Here is a 20,611-nt window from a genome sequence, read left to right as displayed (position 1 = left end):
GAGTCACCTTCCCTATCACTCCATCCCGCCTCCCCGCCTGCACTCCTGAGGGCCGGTCAGCGGAGCGGAGCAGCGCAGCAAGCAGGGAGCGGGGAGAACGGCCCTAGTCCTTGTCGCCGTCGTCCTCCACCACGGCCGCAGCGCTAACGCCGGGGACGGAGCTGGCCCGGGCCGCGCGCCTCTCGCTGCTCCGCGTCCCCTGACGCCTTCTCTTGCGTGGCGCCGGGCCGGCAAGCTAGCAAGCAAGCGGGCGGGGTCGGTGCCCCAAGAAGGGAAAGAGCGCGAGGGCCGGCTAACGCCGCAGCCGCCGTAGCCGCTGACTCAGCGAGACGCGCGCTCCCCGTGTCGGCGCCGCGCGGACCGAAGCCAGCAGCCTCATGGAGAGTGCGGACGACGGCCCGCGGGCCCGGATCGGGAGCCTACAACTCCCAGCATGCAATGTGCAGGCGACGCTTCCGGGCAGCGGGGGCGCACACGCGCGCGGGGCGCTCGCCGGGAGGTGTGGTCGCCAGGGCCTGTAGTGCATGCCGGGATGGGGGTCTGACAGGAGCCTTTTCCGACTGTTGAGTCTTGAGTCCCTTGTTGCTTTTGCGCTGAATCGGCGACCTGGGGTTAAGTTTGCTTAGTACGTTCCGTAAACGCGTAGTGTTTTAGAGTACGGAGCTCTGGAAAGCTCTTTACATGGTCCAAACACGTGTGAGTCAGTTGTTTAATTCCTCTTCTGTGGTCCCACGTGTTTTCCCGCGTGCGGATCCTCCGATGAGCGCTAAAAATGTTCATGCTCACTTTAAACATACTAGTGTTTTTGTCGTTCGTGAAAAGAAGGAGCGCATTCTTAGGTTCCTTCTATGATACTGTTAGTTCATGTATTCATTCACCGTTTAGTTTATTCATACTGAATAGAGGTAGGACAGACTCAAGCTGCGCGGATTTGAATCCCAGCTTCCTGTCACCCGCTGTCCTGCTCACTAGCTGTTAACCTGTTTCATAATCTATCTGTACTTCAGTTTACTCAGTTGTAAAACAGTGGATGATAATAGTACTGACCTCAGAGTTGTGAGGATTGAGTTAATACGTGTGTTTGGCACACAAAAGTGATATTTAGGTTTCTTTCTTTTTTCTTTTCTTCTTCTTTTACCGCACATGGAAGTTCCAGGGCCAGGGATTGACTCTTACATGGGATCCTTTAAGCCACTGCACTGGGCTGTGGACCAAATATGCACCTCTACAGTGACCAGAGCCACTGCAGTCAGATTAACCCATTGCCCCATGGCAGGAATCCAGGTTTCAGTACATACTTGCAGTAATTGTTAAGCATGTACTGAATACATAGTACGCTGCCCTCACTGGGACTGCAGTGAAAAAAACTTGGGAAAGGAAATGAGAAGAAAAGTAGAATAAAATGAATATAACAGGAGTTCCTGTCGTGGCTCAGTGATAACGAACCCAACTAGTACCCATGAGGATGCAGTTCCATCCCTGGCCTCCCCCAGTAGGTTAAGGATCTGGAGTTGCCCTGGTGTAGGCCACAGATGCTGCATGGATCCTGAGTTGCTGTGTCTGTGGTGTAGGCCTCGGATTGGACCCCTGGCCTGGGAACTTCCATATGCTGCTGGTATGGGGGCTGCTGCCCTAAAAAAACCAAGTAAAATTAAATTAATGTAGCAATTTAATAGCTACATTTAGTGATCTACCATGTGCAAGGCACCAGGCTTTTCATATATAAAGTATCTTGAATCACTTTTGCTTCACATTTGTAATTGTTTAAAATGTCAGGCTAGGATTCCTGCCCTATTTCAGTGTATCCCCAAGTCTAGTACAGTGGCAGCCCGTAGTTACTACTCAGTAAAAGAATACTTTACATGCATTCTTACATTAGCTGTGTGGGTCAGCTCTGACTATGGAGGCCCAGTTCTCATCCTGGTCTAAGAGGCTCCAAGGTCCTTAATATGGTCTTTAATATTCCACTGTATCATCCTAAGAACCTTGAAACACAATCTTTCGTGTTGTTACTATCTATATTTGCCCTTTTCATTTGTAAATGTATTTTACGGATACTAAATGTGTTAAATATCATAGGAAGTTAATCTACAGCTTATACACAGTTTATCTAGTAACAGTGGCCCTTTATGCTAGTTCAAATACCTAGGACTGTAAAAATCCCATTCGATTTTGTAAACCTGTGTTTTAGGAACAAATAAGGAAGTACTTTGTATCCACCTGAAGAGGATCTGAGAGAGATATTAAATTTGACCATTCCATATTCTAGTTCCCCCATCCATAAAGGGATGGACAGTTTCTCATCTCAAGATTAAAATAAAATGCCACCAAGGCCAGACAAAGATACCACAAAAAAAGAAAACTACAGGCCAATTTCACTGATGAACACAAAAATCCTCAGCAAAATACTAGCAAACCGCATCCAACAATACATTAAAAGGATTTTACATCATGATCAAGTGGGATTTATCAAGTGGGTTCTTCAATAACCGTGAATCAATCAGTGTGATACACCACATTAACAAACTGAAGAATAAAAACCATATTTCCTCTCAATAGACTCAGAAAAGCCTTTGACAAGATCCAACACCCATTTCTGATAAAAACCTTTTAGAAAGTGGGCATAGAGGGAACCTACCTCAACATCATAAAGGCCATATATGACAAACCCACAGTGAACATCATTCTCAATGATGAAAAGCTGAAAGATTCCCACTGAGATCAGGAACCAGACAAGGATGTCCGCTCTTGCCACTACTCTTCAACATAGTTCTGGAAGTCCTAGCCATGGCAATCAGAGAAGTAAAAGAAATAAAAGGAATCCAAATTGGAAAGGAAGAAGTAAAACTATCACTATTTGCCAATGACATGATACTATACCTAGAGAATCCTAAAGACTCTACCACAAAACTGTTAGAGCTCATTCATGAATTTGGCAAATCACAGGATACAAAATCAATACAGAGAAATCAATGGCATTTCTATACACTAACAATGAAAGATCAGAAAGAGAAATTAGGGAAGCAATCCCGTTTACCATCGCATCCAAAAGAATAAAATACCTAGGAGTAAACCTACCTAAAGAGACAAAAGACCTGTACTCTGAGAACTATAAGACACTGATGAAAGAAATCAAAGATGACACAAATAGATGGAAAGATATACCATGCTCGTGTATTGGAAGAGTTACTATTATCAAAACGACTACCTAAGGCAATATACAGATTCAATGCAATCCCTATCAAATTACCAAGGACATTTTTCATAGAACTTGAAAAAATATTTTAAAGTTTGTTTGGAAGCACAAAAGACCCAGACTAGCCAGAGACATCCTGAAAAAGAAAAATGGAGCTGGAGGAATCAGGCTCCTGGACTTCAGACTATACTACAAAGCAACAATCATCAAAACCGCATGGTACTGGCACAAAGACAGAAATACAGATCAGTGGAACAGGATAGAATTAAACCCATGCACCTACAGTCAACTAATCTATGACAATGGAGGCAAGAATATACAATGGATAAAAGACAGCTTGTTCAATAAGTGGTGCTGGGAAAACTGGACAGCCACATGTAGAAGAATGAAATTAGAACACTCCCTAACACCATACACAAAAGTAAACTCCAAATGGATTAAAGACCTATATTTAAGACCAGACACTATAAAACTCTTAGAGGAAAACATAGGCCAAACACTCTCCAATATAAACAACAGCAACATCTTCTCAGATCCACCTCTTAGAGTAATGACAGTAAAAACAAAAATAAATAAATGGGACCTAATCAAAATTAAAAGTTTCTGCATGGCAAAGGAGACTCTAAACAAAATGAAAAGATAACCCACAGAATGGGAGAAAATATTTGCAAATAAATCAACTGACAAGGGATTAATCTCCAAAATTTATGAACACCTTCTGCAGCTCAATACCAAAAAAACAAATAACCCCATCAAAAAATGGGCAGAAGATCTAAACAGACAGTTCTCCAAAGAAGACAAACAGATGGCCAAAAAAACACATGAAAAGATGTTCAACATCACTCGTTATTAGAGAGATGCAAATCAAAACCACTATGAGGTACCACCTTACACCAGCCAGAATGGTCATCATCAAAAAGTCTGCAAACAATAAGTGCTGGAGAGGGTGTGGAGAAAAGGAACCCTATTACACTGTTGGTGGGATTATAAATTGATGCAACCACTGTGGAAAACAGTATGGAGATTCCTCAGAAAACTAACCATGATTCTCAAAGACACATGTACTCCTATGTTCATTGCAGCACTATTTGCAATAGCCAAGACATGGAAACAACGTAAATGTCCATCAACAGAGGAGTGGATCAAGAAGATGTGGTACATATACACAATGGAATATTACTCAGCCATTAAAAGGAGCAAAATACCAGCATTTTTAGCAACATGCATGGACCTAGAAATTATCATGCTAAGTGAAGTCAGCCGTACAATGAGACACCAACATCAAATGCTTTCACTGACATGTGTAATCTGAAAAAAGGACAGACAGAACTTCTTTGCAGAACAGATGCTGACTCATAGACTTTGAAAACCTTATGGTCTCCAAAGGAGAGAGCTCGGGGGGTGGGGGATGAACTGGGTTATGGGATGGAAATTCTATAAAATTAGATTGTGATGATCATTGTACAACTACAAATGTAATAAATTCATTGAGTAATAAAAAATATATAAATAAAATAAAATGCCAGTTATCAAAATGTTGACAAAGCACAATCATTTATTTTACCTTATGCGTGCTTGCATATGGCAGTGCTTTTATATACTAATTACCAGCATTTTTAAAGCATTTATTACGTGCCACAAACAGTTCTGAGTGTTCAACATTGATCATCACAATAAGGTACTATCATTATTTTTTTTAAAGTACTATCATTACACCTGTTTTATAGATGAGGAAAGAAGTGCATAAAGGTTAAGTAACAGAGCTGGGATTCTAGAGTCTCTGCTTCTTCTATTTTTTTTTTTAGGGCCTGGGAAGTTCCCAGGCTAGGGGTCAAATTGAAGCTACAGCTGCCATCCTACATCACAGCCACAGTAATGTGGGATCTGAGCTGTGTCTGCAACCTACACCACAGGTCACAGCAACTCTGGATCCTTAACCCACTGAGCAAGGCCAGGGATGGAACCCACATCCTCATGGATACTAGTCAGGTTCTTAAACCACTGAGCCAAAATGGGAACTCCTTAGAGTCTGTGCTTCTAACCCCTGTCTCTCAACTGAAGGTCCATTAAAGGATGATGACATTGTATTAAATCAGTTCTTCCTCCTGTAAATATGCTGAGGCAACTTTTATAAAAATAAAATGTTTTTGTCTCCTATTTCCCATTCCTTTTAATTGCCAGAGTACTTGAAACAATTATGATAGATAACACTTACATACTTCATTACAGTTTACAACATACCTTCATGTAATTTTTTTTTTCTGGCCACACCCATGGCATATGGAAGTTCCCAGGTCAGGGATCAAATCTGAGCCACAGCTGTAACCTATGCCTCAGCTATGGCAATGCCAGATCCTCAACCCACTGTGCTGGGTGGAGATCGACCCCCCACCCCCACTTCTGCATTGACCCACGCCACTGAATTCAGATCCTTAACCTGTGTCACAGAGGGAACTCCATCATATAACTTTTCTAATTTGTTCCTCTTAACCTTGTAGCGATGGAGAAGATATCATTATCATGTTTTTTTTTAAGGCCGCACTTGCAGCATATGGAGGTTCCCAAGCTAGGGGTCCAATCGGACTACAGCTGCTGGCCTACACCACAGCTACAACTACGCAGGATCCGAGCCATGTCTGTGACCTACACCACAGCTCATGGCAACGCTAGATCCTTAACCCACTGAGAGAGGCCAGGGATGGAACCCTCAACCTTATGGTTCCTAGTTGGATAAGTTTCCGCTGTGCCATAACTGGAACTCCCCCCGCCTTTTTTTTGTCTTTTGCCTTTTTAGGGCCTCACCCAGGCATATGGAGGTTCCCAAGCTAGGGGTTGAATCGGGAGCTACAGCAGCAGGCCTACATCACAACCACAGCAACGAGGGATCCGAGCCACATCTTTGACCTACAATACAGCTCACAGCAATGCCAGATCCTTAACCCACTGAGCAAGGCCAGGGATCGAACCCTCGTCCTCATGGATACTAGTCGGGTTTGTTAACTACTGAGCAATGATGGGAATTTCTCATCATCATTTTTAATTTACAGACAGGAAACTAAGGTGGATCTATTTTAACTAACTTATCCTAAATCCCATAGCTAGAAGTAAATGATGGGCTAGAACCCTACTCTTGATTCCGGATTTCCTGTCTTCAGGACACCATATATGTCACCTACATTTGATCTTCCAATCTCTCAAGTTTTGTGTTTTCTACTCCCAAATCACTCTACTAAAACTCTTACAAGTTATCCAAACTTGTGGCCTTTTTTATTAATTTATTTATTTCAACTCTATGGTTGAATATTTCCTTCTTCCTTGAAATTCTCTCCTCCCTTGACTTCTACCCTGTGTTATCCTCAAGCCCTTTTTTGGACCACTCCTCTTTGTCTTCACAGCACTCCTAATATTTTCTCTTACCATGTCTTCCCCAAGGCTGCCTTCTTAGCCATCTGGCTTTCTGTTTTTTCCACTTGCTTCCAGTAATCATTTCCACAGCTTCAACACTCATTTCTATGAAGACAACCTCCCATTCTCTACTTCTGGTTCTAAGATTCTGTACTCCCAACTTGTGTTACTAGACACCTACACATACCACCAGCAGGCCAACTCTAACATATCCAGAATCAAAGTCATGATCTTACCCACAAAATATATTGCGCTCCTGACATGGCTATTGCTGCTAATGCATTCAACCCCTCAACATAACTCAATGCTCTTAGGGTCACTTTTGTTGATTTCATGTTCAATGATCCAATTCAATTTCAGTGTAGTGCTGTCACATCTATCTCTTCTGTTCCTTTCCTTATTTCCTCAACCTTAGATTAGATTTTCAAAGTGTCTCTCTTGGACTTATTGAAGGAAATTTTTCCATTACTTGAAACTTATCTTTAGGTGATGAGAAGACAGGTGATTTTTGTTATGTACCTTTTGTGTTTTTGTTTTGTTTTGTTGTTTTTTGGTTTTTGTTGTTGTTGATGTTGTTGTTGCTTTTTAGAGCCACATCCGTGGCATATAGAAGTTTCCAGGCTAGGAGTGGAACTGAAGCTACAGCTGCAGGCCTATGCCACAGCCACAGCAATATGGGACCCAAGACACGTCTGTGACTTATACCAAGCTCACAGCAAGGACGGATCCTAAACCCACTAAGTGAGGCTGGGGATTGAACCCGCATCCTCGTGGATACTAGTTGGGTTCACTACTGCTGAGCCACAATGGGAACACCTATAACTTTTTGGATTAAAAAAAATTCTCCACAGGTAACATGTAGTACATTCATTTAAAAAATGATTTCCTGCTATGGCTTAGTGGGTTACAAACCCACCTAGTATCCATGGGGATGTGGGTTCAATTCCTGGTCTCACTCAGTGGGTTAAGGATCTGGTGTTGCCGTGGCGGTGGTGTAGACTGGCAGCTGCAGCTCCAATTAAACCCCTAGCCTGGGAACTTCCATATACTGCATGTTTAGCCCTACAAGGCAACAATTAAAAAATTAAAAAAAATTTGTTTTAAATGTAATGGAGGAGTTCCCACTGTGGCACAACAGGATCCACAGCATCTTGGGAGCACTGGGATGCAGGTTCAATCCTCAGCCCAGCACAGTGGGTTAAAGGATCTGGTGTTGCCACACTGTGGCTTAGGTTACAACTGTGTCTTGGATCTGATCCCTGGCCTGGGAATTCCATGTGCCTAGGAGAGCCAAAAAAACTCAAAAACAAACACACACCCCCCCCCCCCCCGATAATGGATACACAACAAGTTCCTACTGTACAGCATGTGGAACTATATCCAATCTTCTGAGATAGACCATGATGGAAAATAATATAAAAAAAGAAGGTATATACATATGACTGAGTCACTTTGTTGTACAGCAGAAATCAGCACATTTTATTTATTTATTTTTTTGGTCTTTTTGGCTTTTCTAGGGCCGCTGCCACGGCACATGGAGGTTCCCAGGCTAGGGGTCTAATTGTTGCTGTAGCCGCTGGCCTACATCAGAGCCACAGCAACGCTGGATCTGAGGCACGTCTGCCACCTACACCACAGCTCACCACAGCTCACGGCAACGCTGGATCCTTAACTCACTGAGCTGGGCCAGGGATCGAACCTGTGTCCTCATGGATACTAGTCGGTTCGTTAACCAATGAACCACTGAAAAATTCCCATTCCTTTTGATAGTTTTATCAGGAAAGTTTATCAGGTTAAGTGCTTGATTGTACAAGATCTGTCAAAGTGCTTGCTGAGTTTGGATGGATTTAGAAGATAAGGAGTAAATGCCTAGGTAGGGTGTGATTTTAATGATCCTCATACAGCCTACCAAAAGATAAGGGAATATGGATGTTTTACATGTCTGTGGTGCTTTTAGAATTCCTAAGTCCTTACCTTCACTCCTCACACCCACTCCTTGATGCAGGGCATTTGTTAATAGCAGTTAGTTTCACTTTACGGATGGTGAAACAGGCTCAAAAGGTGAAGTGACTTTCCAAAAATCTCAGATAGTGAGCAACAGGATTAGTGCTCTAATCCAGTTCTCCTGACTCCAAATCTAGGGATCTTTCTCCTATATAAAAGCCCCTTTCTGTGATCTGAACTTTGCTGTTGCCAAGGTAACAGCCACAGTACAGAACAATGAGTGCCTGGAAACCATGACACTGCCTTCTCTGTATGCCGCAAAGTTAAACATTTAACTGAGGTCACCTTAACCACCAGACCCTTTATTAGATTCCCTCATATGCTTCATCTTTATGTTTGTTAACCCTAGTACCCTTGTCTCCAAAAGCTCATTTATGATGGGCTTCCTGGCAGAGAGACCAGACATGCTGTCTTTTCTGGTCCTGACTCAGTCGTTCTGTTCCTTAGTCCCAGGAGGTGAGTATGGAACAGGGAGCCTGAAAGACACTGAATAGCCGTCTGAACTGAGGCCTTTTCCCCCATGTGGGCCTCACATTCTACCTGTAGTCATTTGCCTTTCACTCTTGTGAGGTGTGGCTATTTGGCAAAGGTGAGGAGGCTTTGCTTTCTATTGGTTTGATACAACAAATTCTAGAATAGGTTAGACGGAGAAGAGTCTTTTTTTTTTTTTTTTAGGGCCACACCCACGGCATATGGAGATTCCCAGGTTAGGAGTGGAGTTGGAGCTACAGCTGCTGGCCTACACCACAGCTATAGCAAAACAGGATCTAAGCGGCGACTGCAACCTACACCACAGCTTGGGGCAACACTGGATCCTTAACCCGAGCAAGGACAGGAATGGAACCCACATCCTCATGGATCCTAGTCGGGTTCATTAATTGCTGAGCCACGAAGGGAACTCCTGGGAAGAGTCTTTATTTCAAAGGAAATAGCCATGCCTCTGGGGTTCTCTCTTCATCCTGGTATGAAGTTATGAAGAGTCAGTCGTATAATCTGATTCTAAGAAAACTTTATTTATTTATGCATTTTTATTTTTTTATCTTTTTAGAGCTGCAGGTGTGGTATATGGAAGTACCCAGGCTAGGGGTCAAATTGGAGCTGTAGCTGGTGGCCTACATCACAGCCATAGCAATGCCACATCTGAGCCGCATCTGCGATATCTACACCACAGCTCATGACAACACTGGATCCTTAACCGACTGAGCGAGGCCAGGGACCGAATTTGAGTCCTCATGGATACTAGTGGGGTTTGTTGCCGCTGATCCATGACTAACTTCTAAGAAACTTTAAATTCGAGGTCATTTAAGATTTTGTCAGCAGATGGCACTTCTCTCCTTACCAAATACAAGTCTCTCCAAAAAGAAATACTGTTTCTGTTTCTTTGCTGCTGCTGAGCTCCTCAGACTTCTTTAGCACATCCAAACATTTCTCCTCAGTTACCGTTTGCAGGGATTTAGTCTACAATATCTGTTTATGTGTTTTGTGTATACTCTCTTTCCACAAAGGACTTGAAATTGCTTTTAACACACAGTATGCATTAATAAAATATGAGGAAAAGGAGAATATAAAATGCAATATAGAATATAGGATTTGATTCTGAGTTGCAGGTAGCTGGAAGAAAACATACAAAATATAAATACATGGTTTACATTACCAGGTTACTGGGTGAATGGGCAGGGAGGGAGAATGACTTTCCTAGGGCTTGAAATTAAAATGAAAGTTCTCACCTAGGATATATTGGAGGCAAGTTTCTATCTATTGTTGTGCCCTTCTCATGTCTCTGACCTAATTTATAATGTTATTCCTGGTCTGTAAAAACTAAAGGGTACTTTTACTACCCTGCAGCCTCAGGCCTGCCTGACCAACATTTCTCAACCTCTAAGCTTCAATTTTTTCAAGATTCAGGCTTCACGCAGTCTCTCATCCTACACAGGTTGTTTAAACTGCCTACAGGGGGGCATTGTCCTGGGCACTGGGAACAGAAGCATATCCATTAGACAGGTCTGGGTGTGCTCAAATCAATTTATAAAATTTTCTTCTGTCAGAGAGCTCTTACGTAGCTCAAGAAAACTTAAGAGAGTTATGCCGGGCAATGTTATAACGGAAAGCTAAACCTGTGTGATTGACCTTAAGAAAGCTTTAGGATTGTTCTATTTAAAAATAAATCGGTAAATTGCAACTCGCCCAAGTTTCCAATAGAAAACCAGACTAAAGCTGGGGCTTCCACACAGTTTGCAAGGGACGGCCTTGGTGGGCAGCAGCTAGAGTAGGAGAGGGCGGGTGAGCGGAGGGCCCCAAGATGCTTGGCAGCGAGGAACCTCAAGAAGCGGTGTCTTGCCCCTCCCACTGCAGTCTGGGGTTGGGATTGGGGGGGAGGGCGGGGCCGGACCGGGGGCTCTAGGGAGCGAGACCCGGCGTTGGGCTCCGAAGAGGGGGGCCTGGCCCCCAGGACCCGCGGGAGGCGGTGGCAGGGCGGCGGCTTTGTGGCGCGCGCGGGTTCCACCGCGGGCGGGGCGGAGGCTGGGCGGGCCAGAAGCGTCCGCCGCTCCAGCCACTCGGCCCGGCCGCGGGCACCCCTATGGCCAGCCCCACGCCGTCTGGCTTCCCAGCGCGCACCAACAGCCGCCTGGATGCGTTCCTGCGGAGGCGTCTGCCGCCTGAGGTCTACGACGCCATCCGCGCCTACGAGCCGTGCATCGTGGCCTCCGATTCGGAGAAACACACCTTAAAGTACGTGGTGCTCAGCGACCGGCTCATCTACCTGACCGAGAACCCGCCCAAGTCTATCCGGCGAGTAGTGGCGCTGAGGGACGTCGTGGCCATCGACCTGGTGAGGCGCGCGGGCGGGCAGTCGGATCGCGAGATCCCGGTTCTTGGGACCACCCTCGCCCCCAATCCCTCCTGTACGCGGGAAAGCGGAGGAGGGCTTTCTTCACCCCGCGCGGGGACTCCGGTACTCTAACTTCCCTTACGAACAGCCACACAGGAAGACTGGATAGCTGTATGCAGTCCGAATAAAGATACTTTTCCTTTTCTCCTCATTTATACTGATCATCCCCTAAACCCCTGGTTAGGGCGACAGATTTATACACATAGCTCCGTATTAGAAGTAGGATTTAGGAGTTCCCCTCGTGGCTCAGCAGAAACGAATCCGACTAGCATCCATGAGGACGCTGGGTCGATCCCTGGCCTCGCTCAGTAGGTTAAGGATCAGGGCGTTGCCATGAGCTTTGGTATAGCTTGCAGACGCGCGCTCGGATCCCACCTTGCTGTGGCTGTGGTGTAGGTGTGGCCCTAAAAAGACCAAAAAAAAAAAAAAAAAAAAGGTACTTTAAAAGTTACTTCTTTAAGCACCTAGCCTGTGCCAGGCACTGTGCTAGACACTAAGGATACAAAAGTGAATAGGGCACCCTCCCAGAAGCCGCTGTGGGAGAGATCGAAAGCCAACACCAGCGCAAATAAATGCCATGGAATAAGTGCTATTACGCCTTGTTCACTTTTTTATCTTTAGGGCTTAGAGCTTGTTAGGTGCTCAGTATGAATGAATGAATGAATGAATGCATTAATGAGATGCACACCGGACACCTGGTGGTCTCAGGCTGGCCACTGCTCTGGACCCAGGCCATGCTGGGAAAACTTACAGGAAGGAGTGTCAATTTAGAGTGGAGCCTTGAAAGAGATAAAATCTATCCCAGCTTTTAGTGTGCTGGTACTGTATCCCAGGAATAGATTTACCTTATAAATCAGCAACAGCTTGGAAGCAGTATCCTCTCCAATTACTCTTTTTTTTTCCCCCTTGGCTCCTTTTGTCTGATCTGCTCTCCAGGTGTGTTCTTCCTTTTTCCTTTGGGGACAGGTGTCTAGCCTCGTTTTTTTTTCCCTTGCCTGAGTCTCCGGGTCTCCCAAGGGAGAAGTTGGTGAGACTCTTTATGGGGCTGTTTTGCCAAGAAAATCAGAGCTTGTTTGGAACATGCCTGTAAGAAAATAATAAAATTAAATGAAAAAAGTAAATGCTTTCTTTTTTTTACTTAAAATATCTCTGTGGGCTAATATCACTCTGCAAATTTCTTTGCTTCACTTGAGCAAAAGCTGGAAGTAGAACTGCTTTTTCCTCACTGCTACTATTTGCATTCTCTTGAACTGAAATTTTTAAAAATTCAAATTTCTGACCAAATGTTTTATTGTTATTATTATTATTTTTTGCTTTTTAGTGTTGCACCTTCGGCATATGGAGGTTCTCAGGCTAGGGGTCCAATTGGAGCTGTAGCTGCTGGCCTACTCCAGAGCCACAGCAATCCAGGATCTGAACCATGTCTGCGACCTACACCACAACTCACAGCAATGCCGGCTCCTTAACCCACTGAGTGGGGCCAGGGATCGAACCGGCGTCTTCATAGATGCCAATCCCGTTCATTAACCGATGAGCCACGACGGGAACTCCCCAAATGTTTCAGAAATATTAAACGATCAACTTTTTCTAGTGTCTGCAGTGTAGACATTTATTCTTTTGAAAGTAATGATTTTAGGATATTGTTACTCTCCCTGAAAATAGACAGTATACATATATCAGTAGATCTTCCTTTTTAAGCTTTCGGAATCTACAAAGTAAAGCTCCGTAGGTCTGCCCAAGCCAAGAATCCTACAAAAAGGCATACCTATTTATTTGGTCATGCTTTATATACCCTGCAGGCACCCAAAAGAATGTGCAGTGTCTATAAAGGTGCTGAACAAATCTAAGATTTCAGCATTGTTGATAGATTGAATGTCCATCCTACACAACATAATTTATCTTCAGGTAAAGTTGTGGTAAGCAGAATAATGGCTCTTAAAAGATATCCCCAGAACTTATATTTTATATCACATGGCAAAGGGGAATGACAGTTGCAGATAGAATTAAGGTTGCTTGCTAATTGCTGACATTTTTTTTTTTTTTTGCCTTTTAAGGGCCACCCTTATAGCAGATGGAAGTTCCCAGCTGGGGGTTGAATTGGAGCAGCTGCTGGCCTATACCACAGCCACAGCAACTCCAGATCTGGAGTTGTGCTAATCTACACCACAGCTCTTGGCAATGCTAGATCCCCTGACCCACTGAGCAAGGCCAGGGATCGAACCTGCATCCTCATGGATACTAGTTGGGTTTGTTATTGCTGAGCAATGGGAACTCCTTGCTGACTTTAAAATGGGGAGATTATCTTGGATTATCTGCATGGGGCCAATGTAAGAAAAGGGAGGTAGAAGAAGAGTCAGCAATAGAGTGATGCAGCCTAAAAAAGACGCTGCCAGGGGAGTTCCTGTGTGGCAAAGAGGAAACAAATCCGACTAGGAACCATGAAGTTACAGGTTTGGTGCTTGGCCTCGCTCAGTGGGTTAAGGATCCAGTGCTGCTGTGAGCTGTGGTGTAGGTCACAGACATGGCTTGGATCTGGCATTGCTGTGGTTCTGGTGTAGGCTGGCAGCTGCAGCTCCAATTCAACCCCTTGCCTGGGAACCTCCATCTGCTGCAAGTGTGGCCCTAAAAAAAAAAAAAAAAAAAAAAAAAAAGGGGGAAGGGGGAAGGGGGGCCATGAGCCAGGGAACGTGGAAGGGAGCCACGAGCCAGGGAACGTGGGCAGCCTTGAAAAACTGGAAAAGGCACAGAAACAGATTTTCCCCTAGAGCCTCCAGAAAGAATGCAGTCCTGCTGAGAACTTTATTTTAGAGCAGTGAGACCCATTTCAGACTTCTGACTGTAAGAAAATAAATTTGTGTTGTTTAATGCCACCAAGTTTGTGGTAATGTGTTACACTAGCAATAGGAAATCAGTACAGAAGTGTTTCTTCTTGTGGTGTTTTTAAATGGATAACTGTTTTAAAAAAATACTGTTTCAGTGAGAAATAAGTATAATTGAGCCAAGCACAAATGCCTTAACAATCTCTTTTTCTGAGTTTTTATTATAGTTATTATAGTTCAGTGCCTTGTACTAAGCTCCATAGGGTGTGTGAAAAATGGTTGTCCTCGAATTGCTTTCTCAATTAATAACCACAGATGTAGTTGACTAGTAATCCCTCTATGAACACGATGTCTGTCCCTTTTTTTTTTTTTTTTTTTGTCTTTGCCTTTTCTAGGGCCACTGCTGCAGCATATGGAGGTTCCCAGGCTAGGGGTCTAATCGGAGCTGTAGCCACCGGCCTACGCCAGAGCCACAGCAACGCAGGATCTGAGCCGCATCTGCAACCTACACCACAGCTCACGGCAACGCTGGATCCTTAACCTACTGAGCAAGGCCAGGGATCAAACCCTCAACCTCATGGTTCCTAGTCAGATTTGTTAACCACTGAGCACGATGGGAACTCCTGTCTGTCCTTAATACCACGTGAATTTTCCTGATTTCTGTGTTATGTCATATATATTTGTCTATACCTCAGGTTACCTTGTCTGTTACCTTGGATTACACTCTTTCAGTGCCCGGCAGCTTTGTCTTTTTTAGAATGGGTTCCTCCTTTCTTGAAAGATAAAGTGTTTAATCTCCTTTTCTCCTAGGGCTCTGTCCTCTTTCTACGGCTACCTCTTAAGACATTTTTTTCAATTCTCAAGGTCTTCTCATTTTACAGTACAAATTTGTTTCTCTTGTTATTTGACTTTCGGTTGGCTTAGGTTCCCACTTTGCCTTTGTTTTTTACTGACTCATCAATAAAAGCCCTAAGCAAACCAGTCCTTTGTGCCTCTGAGCACCCCCCCCACCTTGTTCCACATTCAGCCAGATTCTTCCATTTAGTTCATGTCTCATGTTCCAGTTACACATCAGGAAAAAAATGTCCAAATATACAGATTAAAAAGTCCATCTTTTCCCCTAAGGAAAAAAGAAATGAAGGTAACAACAAAACATTAAGAATGTAGAAGTAAGTTTTCCTTTCCAGCAAAGACAGGCTTGGAGGTCTCAATAGGTTTCTTTTGTTTTTTTTTTTTAAACAAATTAATGTCGGAGTTCCCATTGTGGTGCAGCAGAAACGAAGGCGACTAGGAACCATGAGGTTTCGGGTTCGATCCCTGGCCTGGCTCAGCGGGTTAAGGATCCAGCATTGCTGTGGCTGTGGTGTAGGTCGAAGACATGGCTCAGATCTGGCATTGCCGTGGCTGTGGTGTAGGCTGGCAGCTGTAGCTCTGATTCCACCCCTAGTGTAGGAACCTCCATATGCCGCAGGTACAGCCCTAAAAAGCAAAAAAACAAACAAACAAAAAACGAAAAAAAAGAATTAATGTCAAATTTATTTAAATAATTTTACGTGGTTTTTTTCTCATTTATTAAAAAAAAACTCTTTTAAAAATTTAAGTATAATTGACTTTTAACACCATGTTGGAGTTCCCACTGTGGCCCAATAGTATCAGCAATGTCTTGGGAGCATGGGGATACAGGTTTGATCCCCTGCCTGGCACAGTGGGTTAAGGATCTGGTGTTGCTGTGATGGCTTGGGTTTCGACTATAGCCCGGGTCTGATCCCTGGCCCGAGAACTCCATATGCCACCAGACCACCAAAAAGGAAGAAAAACAATAACAACCAAAAAAACTCCTTGTTAGTTCCAGGTGTACAACACAGTGGTTCCATATTTCTATATCTTACAAAATGATCATCAGTCAGTAGGTGTTTGATATGGTTCATCTCCTAAAAGAAAGGGTTTCCAAGGTTGCTTGGGCAGAGCTTTTATGAAAGGAAGATGTTTTCTTTAAAAGTTACTTTCGAAAGCTCCAGAGTTCTGTTTTTGTTGCCTTGAAGCCTTTCTGAGATTAGACACATTTTTCAAGTGTAAGAATCAACTATTCCAAACAGTGAATTTCCCATGGACCCATTCTCATTCAGTGCCATCCCATCACCTACAGAGGAAAAAAAAAAAAACCTGTCAACTTCAGCAACCCTTGTCTCTACTTCTTGCCTCTCCTTGTCCCTTCACCACTTTCCCCAGTGAATATCAGCTCTCCAGCCATCCCAGGATCCATGTGGCTTCTTAAACAGGCAACGAATGCACCTTTTACAGTTGGGCCTGTTTGCTGGCAGTATGTTTCCTCCTCCTTCCAGGAGGTTCAAAATATTATATTTACAATCCTCCTACTTCTCTTTCTCCTTTTAAAAATGTAAAAAACATTCTCAACTCAGGCAGAAAACAGGTCACAATCTGTGCCAAAAAGGCCACTGTATTTTGCTAATGGATCCCTGCTTTCCCCTTTCTGTATTCAGATCTTACACAGTTTCTAGGCTAAGCCCTAGCTGTTTTTTCTCCAAATCACTTTCCTTTGAAGGAGCCCATGAGGGCAGTTCTTTTGGTCTATTTTGTTCATTGCTTTATGTCTGGTTTCCATAGGACACAGGTGAGATGGTCCATTAATCTTTTTGCTAAATATACAACATAATCGGTTTCTTTGTTCCTCAGTTTATTATCTGAGTATACATTGGGGGCATTTAATAACACTTTTTTTTTTTTTTTTTTTTTGCTTTTTAGGGCCACACTCATGACATATGGAAGTTCCCAGGCCAGGAGTCGAATTGGAGCTGCAGCTGCTGGCCTGCACCACAGCCACAGCAACTCGGGGTCCAAGCTGCGTCTGCAACCCACACTACAGCTCATGACAACACCGGATCCTCAACCAAGTGAGGCCAGGGATTGAACCTGCATCCTCATGGATGCCAGTCAGATTTGTTTCTGCTAAGCCACCATGGAAACTCCTAATAATACACTTTTATTCAGCTTTGGCTTTCTACCTGTGTGGATTTGGTCAAGTTTTTAGCTTCTGCTTTATACCTCCATTTCTTCATCAATAAAAGAGAGACAACAGCATCTTCCTTATAGAGTCAATGGGAGGATCAACTGTATTAAAAAATGCAACACACTTTTTTTTTTGCTTTGTTTTGTTTTTGTTTTTTTAGGGACTAACCTACGGTATGTGGAAGTTCCCAGGCTAAGGGTCACATCGCAGCTGCAGCTGCCAGCCTACACCACAGCCACAGCAATGCTGGATCTGTGTTGCATCTATGACCTACACCATAGCTCACAGCAACACTAGATCCTTAACCCACTGAGTGAGGCCAGGGATCGAACTCAAATCCTCATGGATACTAGTTGGGTTTGTTACTGCTGAGCTGCCGCAGGAATTCCAAAAAATGTAACACACTTAAAATAGTGCTTGGCACATGGTAGAAGCTACATACATGTTTCATTATTATTAATTACCTTTATTCACATATATTAAGTCAATTAAGGCTCACCACGAATCTGTAAGATTGATATCATCTCTTTAAGAGACTTAGTAAATTTGGGGGAAAAAAACCCTGGTTTTTGAGCTTTGGTTATGTATTAGGCATTTTAAAATATATTATATCATTTATTTTTTTTTTTTTGGCCATAGTGCAGGCATATGGAGTTCCTGGGCTAAGGATCTCAGGGATCGAACCTGTGTCCTGGTGCTGCAGAGATGCCACTGAGCTCATTCTGCCAAACAGGAACTCCTATCTTATTTATTCTTTGTGAAAATTTGCCCACTGGGTTTGTCAAGTTTAATATGTTTAACCAACAGTTTAATATGTTTAACCTTACAGTGCAGCAGATTAAGGATCTGGCATTGTCACTGCAGCAGCTTGGGTCGCTGCTAAGGCACTCTTTTGATCCCTGGCCTGGGAACTTCCACATGTTGAAGGCACAGAAGAAAAAAAAAAAAGTTCAACAGCAGTATTCCTGATCTCCACACCTAAGCCTGTTACTCCCTTAGCTGTCCCTATTTTAAGAAGTGACATCATCTCCCATCATCTTTAATTCTTTCTTTCACGCCCCACAACCAACACATCAATATAGCCTCTTGACTTGTGTAGAAGAGGGAAAAGTTTTCCTCAATCCTCTTAGGGACCCTGCTGGGTCTGGAGATTAAAATGAAAAAAATAGATGGATAGGAAAAAAGTGTACAAATTTATGACATGAATTTTACATGACATGGAAGCCTCTACAAGGAAATGAAGTCCCAAAGAAACAGTTAAACCTGTGTGTGTTTAATACTAGGTCTGATGAAGAATGGAGAGTCGGAGAGTTCCTGTCATGGCTCAGTGGTTAATGAAAAACCGACTAGTATCCATGAGGAGTCAGATCTGATCCCTGGCGTCACTCAGTGGGTTAAAGATCTGGTGTTGCCATGAGCTGTGGTGTGGGTCACAAACGTGACTCGGATCCTTGTTGTGGCTGTGGTGTGGGCTGGCAGCTACAGCTCCGATTCAACACCTAGCCTGGGAACTTCCATAAGACAAAAAAAAAAAAAAAAAAAAAAAAAAAAAAAAAAAAAAAAACTAAGGGTAATAAACTGGGGAAAATTTGTCAAGGCTGGAGTTCCTGTTGGGTTAAGAACCCGACTAGTAGACTAGTATCCATGAGGATGTGCGGTCAATCCCTGTCCTCGCTCAGTGAGTTAAAGGATCTGGCATTGCTATGAGCTGTGGTGTAGGTCAAAGACACATCTCAGATCTGGTGTTGCTGTGGCTGTGGCTGTGGCTGGCATCTGTGGCTCCGATGCGACCCCTAGACAAGGAACTTCCATATGCTGCAGGTGCAGCCCTAAAGAGAAAAACAAACAAGCAAAAAATTTTGCAAGGCCTGCTTGTTTGGATTCATCTCAGCATCCCTGTCTAGGGAGGACACCTCTCTCATGAAGGCCTCATGACCTCTTCAGGGGAGGAGGGCTGGGGAAGGGCAGAAAGACTTTTCTGCATCTATGTTTTCTTGAATTCCTTCATCTCAAAATATTCAGTATGCCAGGGTGACTCACTTGGGGATACTGTGTTCTGAACCCTGTCACTTGTCTTCCAAAACATATGGAACTATGACTTTCCCCTTTTTCTTACCTTTTTTCAGTGCACATATCCAGTCCCTTATCTAGATTATTAAAACTGCTTCCAAATTGATGCCTCTCCACAGAGCAGTTGGGATAATTTTTTTTTTTTTTGGTCTTTTTGTCTTTTTAGGGCCACATGGAGGTTCCCAGGCTAGGGGTTAAATTGGAGCTGCAGCCGCTGGCCTACGCCACAGCCACAGCAATGCCGGATCCTTAACCCACTGATTGAGGCTAGGGATGGAACCTGTGTCCTCATGGATACTAGTTGGGTTAGTGAACCTCTGAGTCACGATGGGAACTCTAAGTTTGGATAATTTTTAAAATATAAATTATAAATTAAACTATATCACTCTTCTGTTTCAAAGTCTTCATGAATCTGCAAACTCTGTATTGACTACAGCAGCCTGCATGATTTGACCCCTCCATCTCTGACTCACCTCCTACCATTTTTCCCAGAGCTCTTCCTGCCTCAGGGCCTTTGCACCTGCCATCCTCTCTTGGAACACTTTTCCTCAGCTCTTTAGAGAGTTGATTCCTTCTTGTCAGTTGTGTTTCTAAATTCAGCATCACCCCCACAGGGATGCCTTCTGTGACCATGCAATCTAAAGTACCATTTCCCCATCATACTTACCACATCTGTTTGTTTCAAAGCACTTACTACTATTTGCATTATAAGAGTAACATGTTTAGTGATTTATTATTATCTATGTCCCATAGTAATAGTTCCAGGACAGCAGGACCTTGTCTGTCTTCTTCCTCCCTGTGTGGCCGTGCATTATATATATCCCCTGACACACAGCAGATGGCCAATAACTATTAGTAAAATTGGAAGAGTGAATAAGTGAATGAATGGATGCTCAGATCCATCATACAGCTTACCACTTAGAAAGGGAGATCATATTTTCTTATTTTGGGAGACTGACAGCTCATCACACTGCCGGGATTGCGCTGTGGCAGAGTCAGAGTCTATTCTCATGAATCTCCCGATGCTTAGGTACAGCTTCCTTCATGCTTATTTTGTGTTTGTATGAGATGCTACCTGTGTTGTTAATCTGTGTCATGCATTTTGAGAGGTAGTAAGAGTTGTATCAGATGAGTTATGAATACTGCTTTTCATCTTGAGGTCCCCCCCCTTTTTTTGACTCTTTTGCTGCATTTCAAGA

At 43.6% G+C, this 20,611-nt stretch overlaps 2 protein-coding genes across 4 annotated transcripts in view; one reads left to right on the top strand and one right to left on the bottom strand.

The window, feature by feature from the left end:
- Positions 1–20,611, bottom strand: part of XPOT (exportin for tRNA) — a 196,366-nt gene that overhangs the window by 46,394 nt on the left and 129,361 nt on the right. The window contains exon 5 of one of the 3 annotated variants that reach the window (XM_021091942.1): positions 12,341–12,579. The gene's annotated coding sequence lies outside the window, so the exon portion shown is untranslated. Of the gene's footprint in view, positions 1–7; positions 443–12,340; positions 12,580–20,611 lie in introns of those variants that run through there. The other 2 variants (XM_021091941.1, XM_021091943.1) reach the window with 2 other exon arrangements.
- C5H12orf56 (chromosome 5 C12orf56 homolog) overlaps positions 9,807–20,611 on the top strand; it is a 102,771-nt gene continuing 91,966 nt past the window's right edge. The window contains exon 1 of the mRNA XM_013997692.2: positions 9,807–11,435. Within this exon, the coding sequence (XP_013853146.2) occupies positions 11,184–11,435 (252 nt within the window). The 5' untranslated portion in view covers positions 9,807–11,183. The remainder of the gene's footprint in view (positions 11,436–20,611) is intronic.

This window comes from Sus scrofa, chromosome 5, assembly GCF_000003025.6.
Source record: "Sus scrofa isolate TJ Tabasco breed Duroc chromosome 5, Sscrofa11.1, whole genome shotgun sequence".
Classification (NCBI taxonomy): Eukaryota; Metazoa; Chordata; class Mammalia; order Artiodactyla; family Suidae; genus Sus; species Sus scrofa.
This window is presented reverse-complemented; position numbering and strand designations above follow the sequence as displayed.